Source organism: Sarcophilus harrisii, chromosome 3 (assembly GCF_902635505.1).
Source record: "Sarcophilus harrisii chromosome 3, mSarHar1.11, whole genome shotgun sequence".
Taxonomy (NCBI): Eukaryota; Metazoa; Chordata; class Mammalia; order Dasyuromorphia; family Dasyuridae; genus Sarcophilus; species Sarcophilus harrisii.
This window is the reverse complement of record NC_045428.1, coordinates 589,847,467-589,857,557: the sequence shown is the minus strand read 5'-3', so window position 1 is coordinate 589,857,557 and position 10,091 is coordinate 589,847,467. Positions and strand designations below refer to the sequence as shown.

Below are 10,091 nucleotides of genomic sequence, written 5' to 3'. Positions count from 1 at the left end.
ATTTGAGAGATTAGGCAGAGAGGACAGAAAAGAGAGAAAGGGGAAGAAAGGGAAGAGAAAGAGAAGGTAAAAAGAGAACGAAGAGAGAGAGAGAAAGATAAAAACAGAGACAGACACAGAGCACACAGAGAGACAGAAAGACTGAGAAAGGAGAAGTAAAGACCGAGGGACATGTCATATATATACACACATACATAACCGAGGAGGTAGAAATGTATGCAGAGAGCCAGGCCCATGGGCGTGAGGAGAGCGGGGGAACGGGAGAAATTCCTGGTTCCCCAGGGTAGGGAAAGAGGGACTGAGGGGGTCCCCCGAGGCCTGGGCAGGGTGGGGGGAGCTCACCGGTTCTCCTCAGGGATATGCAAGGCCATCATGGTGAGAGGCTCCTCACACTGCACAGCCCAGCCCAGGCGGTCACCTGCCCGGTGTGTCTCCACTTGTAGGAAGTGGTTGGGCATCCTGCTCCAGGACACGGGCATGAGCATTTGTACCTCCAAGCGGGGGGGACACTGCGGCGCTGGGTTCTTCCGTTCACTCAGGAACATGGCTGCTGACAGGGGCATGATGTTCTGATGGAAGAGAGGGAATGGGGACGCGGGAAGATGAATGGTCTGAAGGTTGGGGACCCATCTCCTGCCTTAACTAGTCGTTCCCCACATACTATCCTTTTGCTTTTCACACTAGCCAAATTGTCCCATGCCATTTCCTGCATCTCCTTGCTCTCCCCATCTCCCTGCCTTTGCTCACATTTCCCCCTGGACCTAGAATATTTTTGATTGTTCACCTGATCCTCCCAGGGTCAGTAATGGCCTTCCCCTTTAGCCCTCAGAGACCGTTTGCCCTTTGGACAGCTCACGGAATAGTGTGTGTCTGTTACATCGTGAGCTCCCTCAAGGCGAGGACTGATCACTATCTAAACTTCATCTCTTCTCTAATAACGAGGTCAATTAAATTAAGTCAGTGAAAGTTTATATAATTGATGAGTGAATGAACACATCTCTCTATTATTCATTCCATCCATGTGTTACTCATTCCAGTCCCTGAATGTTCTTTGCATACTTAAAGTATCTATTCACCACTCACTAACTCTATCTATCCATCCTTCCTTTTATCCATTGACCATACTATTCATCCTTCCAAAATTTACTCATATCATTCATTTCCTCCTCATCCTATTCATTGGCCACTCAATCCACCCATGTATCACCTATTCCTTCCTTCCATCCATCCATCTATCCCTCATTCTATTCTTTTGGCCACTCACTCCATCTATAAATCACCATCCTCTTGCAGCCAACATTGACTCACTCCATCCATCCTCCTCTATTTAGCTGCTCCATCTGTCTATCCCTTATTCTTTCCACATACCCATTTCTCCCTCACTCTATCCCATGGACCATACGCACAACTCAAGTTTCATTTATTCAAGCCACACAACCCTCACATCATCTATAAATCTATCCCTCCCTCCATTCATGGATCACATGCTTCAGAAATCAACACTCAATCCATCTATTTATCATTCCATCAGTCCAGCTCTGTCCTGTTCACTCACCTTACTCATACATCATTTATTCCATCTATCCATCAGCCTATCCATTCTTCACCTAAGCCGCTGACCCCACGCTCCATTGACAGATCACTTTCTCCATTCATCACTCACCCAATCCACCCATCACTCATTTCATCCATCCATCAAAAATGTCATCCATCTGTGCCATTTGTTCCGGGAAGCCCCTGACCAACCCACTTCCGCCCTGATCCTCCCGCCCCGCTGTGCATAAACACCCCAACCCCTGCCCATCACCTTCAGCTTTCCCAGTTCAAATTGCATAACATTTTGGTTGGTGGGAAGGACGAAGGCCGCTGGAAACAGCTTCGTGTTTGGCTCCACCTGGCGGAGAAAGTTGGGAAGACGTGAGGGGTGGACCACAGTTGGAGGGATATTGGGAAGCTCTGATCTCTATTCTGACCAGTTAAAGGGAGGAGAAGAGGGAGAAGCCGTCCTCCCTGAACCTTCCCCCGTCCTAGGCTGGGACCTGCAGAGCCCACAACCTGCCCCCAAGCTCGCTGCTCTCCGGGAGCCAGCCTGGGGTGGTCCCTGCTCAGCCTCCCCCATGGGATGATGGGAGTGAGAACTGGAGGGGAGTCAGCGAGACTAACGAGGAAAATTCATTCGGGTGGGGGGCAGAGACTGACCTGGAAAAAGGTGTTGCTCTCTTTTCCATTGGCCGTGAAGGTCATGAGGCCGGTGGCCAGGTCCACCAGGCAGCCGATGACCAGGTCTGTGTGACTGATGCGTCCTTGCTGTCCCGGGCTCACAAAATCCCCACCCCACACCATGTAGCAGTTACTGCGCTTCAAGCTAATGGGGAGAGAGATGAGGTGGTCACTGCCGGGGCCCGGCCCCGAGACCTCCAGGATTCAGACCTTGAACCCAGGGGAATGAGAATCCAAGACCTTTAACCCAGATCCCCAGAACCCCACAGCCTCCGGAACCCAGACTCTGACCCCCCCAATCATTCTGGGGCAGCTGGGAGGTGCAATGGGTAGAGCATTGGCCCTGCAGGAGCTCAGACCTGGTCTCAGACATCTACTATGTAACCTTGAGCAAATCACTTAAATCCTAAGTGAAACCAGAAATCCAAGACCCCAAACCCTCAGTCACATCTTGTCCCCAGAGACATGTCCCTTCCCTCCCCCCATTCAACCCAGAGCCCCCAGATTCTAACATGATTTACTGATGTCAAAAGAACTCCAACAGGGAGGGAGCTCTGAGGGACTTCATTTCAGTCTGTCAACAAGCATTTGAAAGTGCCTACTGTGTGCACTGTGCTAAGCATCGGGATACATAAGAAAGGCAAAAACAGTCCCTGCCTGCAAGGAACTTGCTTTCTAATGGCAGAGACAAGAGAATCACATGATATCTTCGTTGTAAATGCCCAGGAGAGTAAGAAGACTGGGAAGGTTGGAAGGGTCCTTTGCCTGTCAGAGAGAATTTTCTATGTGATTCTGGAGGCAGTGGGAAGCCACTGGTGCTTACTGAGCAGGGGACCATTGGACCTGGGCTTTGGGAAATCACTGCAGCTGAGCAAAGCTGAGATGGACTCGGGGGGAGAGCCTGAAGCAGGTCGACAATCCAGGAGGGAGGTGATGAGGGTCCACACCAGGGTTAGAGGGGGGATGGCCAAGAAGCCAAGATGGGAAACATGGGGAAAGTAGATCAGGGATGGTGCGGAGATGGAAGCTTGGGGGTCTCCACCAGCGGGGGCAGTGAGAGAGAAGGGTTTGGGGAAGAGGGCTAAGGAGTTCCATCTCAGAAGGGATGTTTTGAGATGCCATCAGACATTCGGTTTCAATCGAGAGGCCCCAAAGTCACTGGCGATGCAGGCCTGGAGCTCGGGAGAGAGGAGCCCAGGAGTCACCTGTTAGAGCTGAGAAGTCCTCTTGCAGGCGCTGATGGGGTCACCAAGCAAAGGAATGTGGGGGGAGGAGGGCAGGGGGCTCAGGACAGACCCTGGGAGACACCTACAAGCTCGTGGCCGGGGCTGGGGAGAAGAGCTGGCAGACACCGACGTGAACCAGCAGCATCGTGTTCACAAAGTTTGGATACTAATGAGAGAGCTGGGATCTGACTATGGCCTCTGACTATCTTTTTCACGGTCAGAGCTTAGAACAGGGGATGTCAGGGCTGGGAGGGGTCTTAGAACAGGGGATGTCAGGGCTGGGAGAGGTCTTAGAATAGGGGATGTCAGGGCTGGGAGGGGTCTTAGAACAGGGGATGTCAGGGCTGGGAAGGCCTTGGAAGTCACCTAGTCCATTCCTTCTAATCTACCTTAACAACAGTGGCCATCATATAATTCACTTCAGCCTTTATTATCTGCTCCCCACTATGGGTCTTCCCTGAAAGCTTTGCTCAGGAAGCCTTCCCCGCTTCTCTAGATGGTCAGTACTCTCATTTCCTCCTTCAGCTGGAGGTTTGTGTCCATGTTTCATGCCCCAGTAGAACGTAAACTTCTTGAAAACAGAGACTTTTTTGGCCTGTATCCCTGGCACATTAGGTGCTTAATAAATGCTTGTTAGATTGGATTGAACACTTCAGAGAGGGCATGTGAGGGTATTTTCCCAGCTTGTCCCTTCACAGGGATACAAGGAGAGACCACGTAGGAAAACGAAAACTGAAGAGCTCCTAGAATTCTCCAATTTGGGGCTGAAACAGGGCAGGTCCCTAATAATTGCTTCTTGTCTGACTGACTGGGTGTCTTTGAGGTTCCATGTCTGTATTCCCATCACTAGCACAACATCTAGTATACAGTAGATGCTTAATGGGTGCCTTTTGCATTGAAATGGATTGCTCCTAAGAGAGGGAGGGCACCTAAGAGACCATTTAATTACATTCCCTCATTGAACAGAGGAAAACAGGCTCAGACTGTTAAGAGTCCAGAGTCCTTTGTACATGGTCGGTGCTTACCAACGTTTGCTGAGTTCAGATATTGGTAGATTTAGACATTGAAGGTACATGAGAAACCCTTGAATTGCACTTCCTTGTTTTACAGCTAAGGAAACAGAGGCCCAGGTTGTAAATGGCAGAGTAGGGGTTTGATCCGCATTGACCCCCATTCCCTTGTGACTCTAGACTCTTCCACTTAACCATCCCCCTCAACTCCTTCATTTTATAGATGGGTAAATTAAGGTCCCCAAAGTTAAATGACTCACTTAAGACCATCTAGCATGATTTGCCCATCTCCTCCCTCAAAGCTTGTGGCCCTTCCCGTATCTGAAGCTGTTCTGGGATTGTGTCCGCCCTCCCTCCCGCATGCCTTTGGCTCCCATATTCGCACCGACCTGTTGTGTACATTGCCTCGCTCGTCCCCCATGGTCACCGTCACAACGCGGACTTTGGTCAGATCAAAATTCATGTCGTGCTGGTGGTAGTCAGGGGTGACCCAGCCCACCCACACTGAGCTGGGCTCCTGGCCGGCAAACACCCGGACAGAGTAGTAATACTAGGAAGGAGAAGAGAGGCGGGATGGGTGGGCAGAGGAAGGGCAGCGGGGACCCTTCAGCCCTGCACCAGTAGTTCTGGGGGTTCTCCAGAGGTGGAGCTGGGGACCAGAGTCAGGGGTCTCAAGGACCACCCTGCAGTCCTTCCTTTCCCACAGTCCTCACCGTGGTGGTGTTGAGGATAATCTCAGGGTCATCCCTGTTGTCCGCGGACACCACGTCGTGAGGGAGTCGGGGCAGAGCGGGGGTGGCGGGTGGTTGCGTCATCATGGCTGCCTTCTTGGCTTTGAACAAGAACCTGGGGATGGGGGTGGGAGAGGAGAAACATAAGAGCCCCCCTCTCCTTGTTTCTGACATCATGGCACCTGCTCTTTCCCTTTCCACTGCCCCTGCCCCAAAGGGCCATCGAGTCATCAGCAGAGACTCCAGAGCTCTTCTAACCACTTCAAATGTTGCAGGCCCCTGGACTGGGGTATCCAGTGTTGGGTATTCCTACATCACAGGCCAATCTCAAGATCATAACATTTGGAGGGGACTTAGATCCCACTTAATCCACCCTTCTTATTTTATTTGATTTATTCTTCTTATTTTTGCCGAGGCAGTTGGGGTTAAGTGACTTGCCCAGGGTCACACAGCCAGGAAGCGGTAAGTGTCTGAGGCCAAATTTGAACTCGGGTCCCCCTGACTCCAGGGCTGGGGCTCTCTCCACTGCGCCCCTCAGCTGCCCCTTCTCCTTCTCATTTTATAGAGAGGGTCACACAGCTAGGGAGGAGCCAGGCTGCTATGTGAAGCTACAGCTTCTGGATACACACAGTCCCCTTCCCACCGGACACCATGTTGCCTGTCTCTGGGCTGAGATTTCCTGACTCACACCCACTCACCCCCTCTTCTTGCTTTTCTCAGTGGCAGCGTCCTTCTCATTCTCAGCTCGGGTCGGGGACCCTCCTGTTGTTTCGGCTCCTGCCTGAGAAGCCGCCCCGTCCTTGGTGGGCCCCCCAGTCCCCTCCTTGTTCCCCTCAGCCTCGCCCGTCCGGCCCGCCGAACGCTGCATCTGCTCGTAGTCGGGGTCAGGCTCGGCCGCTCGGACCTCGTCGTCCCCGGGGGGCTGGGGACCCGGCGGGGCCAAGGGGGTGGCCCCCGGGGTGCAGCGGAAGTGCTGATAGAACTGCACCGGGAGGCTCAGCCTCAGGAACATCATCTCCACCAGGCTGTTCTGGGAGCCCCAGGTACGGTGCGTCAGGCGCAGGCAGGGAGGCGTGTCCACCGTGCCGTCCACTCGGGTCACCTGCAGGAGGGGATTGTTGGGGGACGAGAGGTCACAGAGAGCAGAGATGGGGGACAGACTCCGTCCCCCCAGCTGTGTCCTCCTTCCCACCTTCCGCAGAGCTCATGATCTCCGTATCCACTCACTTTATCTTGTCTACATTTTTGTACATTTCTGTTGAATCCTCCACTAGAATGTAAGCTCACTGGCAGTGGGGAGTTTCCTTCTCTGTTCCTATCCCCCTAAGTGCCTGACGCACAGTAGGTTCTCAAGAACTGCCTGTCGCTTGCTAAATCAGATCTTAGTAAATCGGATTTATTAATAAGTTAGATTTAAGAGAAACAGACTGAGTCTATATAGCCAAGTCACAATCAGTGCAAACGATGGATTATTTCCCGGGAAGCAGGAACATTCATGTTCCCGTGGCCCATTTCCATTGGGAAGAGACAATGGCTGTATTTACTATTATTCTAACCCCAAATAATATGAATTTAAATCCATGCATTCATTGTTGGCGCTACTGGCACATGATTAAGCAAACATAGAGAAACAGTCAAGATTAGTGACGTGCTAACAAACTGTACTTAGGCGTTCGTAGTTCTCTAAATGTTCTACAGAATTGGGTGTTTGGGAGCTTCAGGGGCACTTCCAGTTTACCTAGCATGGCTCTTATTTCAGAGAGAAAATGGAGGCTCCGGGAGGTGAAATCCCCCTCTAATACTTGATTAAGGCAAAGCTGGAGCCCAGTCCCCTCTGACCCCCGGCCCCTGCTCTGTCAGAGCGAGTTGACGAGAGTCATGTCCCGAGCTCAGATCTCCCGACTCCCAGGTAAGTGAATCCCATATCGAGGACGCCTGGGAGAACGGCAGGAGAGAAGCCGGGGACGTCTCTGGTTCTCCAGAGGGAAGCGGGGGCGTCTCACCTCATAGTGGGGATGGTCAGGGGGCATCGGTTCAAACTGGGGCAGGCTCTTGCTGAACCAGGTGGTGACAGGCCGCTGCATGTTGATGGCAAAAGGTTCAAAGCCCTCCTGAAGTCCACAGATGGTGAAATAGCGAAGAGATCCCACATCCTGGCCCAAATTTAGGCGTCCCACCTGGCCCAGGCCCAGGCTGCAGACAGGGAGGAAGCCTGGTGGGAGGGAGGATGGGGGGCACAAGGTGAGGGATAAGTTCAGAAGGTAGACAAGAGCAACTTCCATTTTTCTGAGGCTAAGTTTACAAAACGTTTTCTTTGCAACGACCTCGGTGAACCACAACAATAACATCACTTTAAGCTTTGCAAATCTTTTTTCAAATGTTATCCCACTTTGGAGGATACCTGAGAAGTAGGCACGAGTATTAGCCCAACTTGACACATAAGGAAACTGAGGCAGACAGTAGCTAAATGACCTGCTCAGGGATTTAAACTTATGTCTTCCTGATTCCAAGCTCGCTACTCCTTCCGTTACTGTGTAAAGGGAGACTCGAGAGTTTTGGGGACCAGGAGAACCTGAAGAGGGGTTAAGGAGGGCTCCTCACCATCCCCAATCTCAATATCCTTAAAGGCCGTCTCCGAGCCCGAGTCAGACATGAGCACTTCTCCATTGAGTGTGAAGAGGATGTTGTTCTCCGAAAGGTCGATCATACACCCAACCACGTCGCCTGGTTGCCAGGGTCGTCCAAATGGCTCACTGCCCATGTGCCAGCGCTGCCCCTACAGACGTGCGGAATGAGGGGTAGCCGTGGGTGACGGAAAGCGTCACGGGGGACGCAGAGTGAAAAAACGCAGAGCAAAGGGAGCCATTTCCAGGAACTGAAGAGTGAGGAAGAGCCTTAATTTCCCAACGTTACCCCCATTACCCCCAAATTCTACCTCTGCCCCGTCCCTCAGAAACAGGTGGAGAGGATCATGCTGGCCCTGTGTGTCTCTCCATCATTTTCAGCAAAAATTTAGAGCAAGAACTAGAAGGGTGGATAGAGGGAGAAACAGATGGCTGAATCAATAGCTCCTATTCTAGAATGGGTGAGCAGATAAAGAGTTTGAAGGATAGCTATATGAAAGGATGAGTGAATGAATAAAAACTTGGATAAATGAATGAATCAATAGTGTTGGGTGAATAAATGCGAAGATGGGCGGATGGCTGAAAGAATCAATGAGAGGAAGTTTGGGAAGGCTGGTTAGGTGAATAGGTGAGTAAGCAGATGGATAAATCAATAGCTGGGTGGCAGGCCAGCTGAATGAATATTTATAGAGAAATAGATCAAGGTTGCCCTTTGCAATTTTTTTCTGATTTGTTTCCCTCTAGGTTCTGCATCAAGGTTCAACTTGAAAGGAGAGTCTGTGGTCAGTTTTGAAAGGAAAGAGTGGGAAATGTGGTTTCTTGGCTCTGATGCTTCCCAAGGTTCAAACTGTCCATCCCAGGGGAGGGATGGAAGGAAAAGCTGTCCTGTTTTGTGGAGGAGGAGGAAGAGAAAGAAGAGGGATTTCTCCTTGGGAGAAATTAGATGGCCTGGGGGTTCATTTGAGGTGGGAGGTGGGTGGATGATGGGCTACAAGGAATAGGACTAGAGAGAGAAGACTTTCCTTAGAGGAAATATTGATGGCAAGGGAGAAGGGGAGTTTGGGAGAATGGGGCAGGGGTGTGGGTAGGAGTTACTTACCGGTGGTTATTGAAGATATAAGTAAATTATTCGTTTTGAAGCCATGTTTGTCAGAAGCTTGGACGGTTTGTGTTTACGTATTTTCTAGTGGTTGGCTGGTTTCAAATTTAAAATACTAAAGTGACTGCTTGAATAGCATATGCTTGCTCGGAAGATGTACGGGTTCTCACTGGTTCGGTTTACTTGGCCTGGTAGAGGGAACATGGAGGAGGATGGCTCAGTGGGGGCAGAGCGGTCCAAGGAATAGAATGGGAATGAGGTGGTTGAGGACAAAGAGGGGTCCTTGGATTCAATGAAAATGGCCCTCGTGAAGAGAGAAGGGGCAACCAATCCTGATGAGGAGTCTCACTCTCTCTTAACTTGAGGACAAATGGTAAGTGAGGTTAAAAGAGAGACGGAGACAGAGATAGAGACAGGGAGATAAGAATTTACAGAGTGAGCTGGAAAGAAGATGGGGAACAATCTCTTATTGAACTGAATTGGAGATATAAGGAAATAGGAATGAGGGGGAAAAATCAAGAAGAGGGGATAATGAGGAAAGGAAGAAAGGGAGCAGAGAAAATAGGAAGACAGTTAAAAGAGAGAGATGTAAGAATAGAAAAAAAGATAAGAGGGGAAATAGAGATAAAAGGCATTGAGGAAATGGAAGAAGTTTAAGAAACAGAGAAAGAAATGAATTGAAGATCAAAAGAGAGAAAATGAAAGAGGGAAGAGAGAGAAAGATGAAGGGAAGGAGAGAGGAGAAATACAAAGAAGAGGAGGAGGAAGGGAAGGAGGAAGGGAAGAGAAGAAATAAAGGGAGAAAAGGAAGAAAGGAGGGAGAAGGAGGGAGAAAGAGAGAATCAGAGAAGGAGCAGTTAGGGATGGGAAAAAAAGAAGAGAAATGGATTGTCTTTGGTTTGGTTAAAAAAAAGCCATTGGGAGAAATCTTGGGCAAAGGAGAGTGGGAAGGTGAGTGGATCTGGGGGATGGTCTTAGGGATGTCCCTGCTCCTTCTCTAGGACCCTGATGATTTGGAGGTATCATGTAGACATGGCTGATGAGAAGTCTGAGGAAAATCTCAAGAAGATGAAACTCCCCAAGATGTGAGTTTGGAGCAGCCTGAGATGGAGCATGTTTAGGTCATTTGCTGGACCCCTGAATCCTAAATGTGAACAAGGGGTCAGAGTCTTAGGCGCAAA

At 50.4% G+C, this 10,091-nt stretch overlaps 1 protein-coding gene across 1 annotated transcript; it reads right to left on the bottom strand.

Moving 5' to 3' along the window:
• Positions 1–342: 342 nt before the first annotated feature.
• LOC116422882 (ryanodine receptor 1-like) lies at positions 343–7,982 on the bottom strand (the record flags this gene model as incomplete). The annotated part of the gene is given in 8 exon segments (XM_031963153.1): positions 343–569; positions 1,808–1,894; positions 2,200–2,365; positions 4,846–5,006; positions 5,170–5,302; positions 5,886–6,289; positions 7,191–7,399; positions 7,789–7,982. Coding segments are annotated over 8 exon segments (1,547 nt in total), but the record flags the coding sequence as incomplete, so codon positions are not given.
• Positions 7,983–10,091: the final 2,109 nt, after the last annotated feature.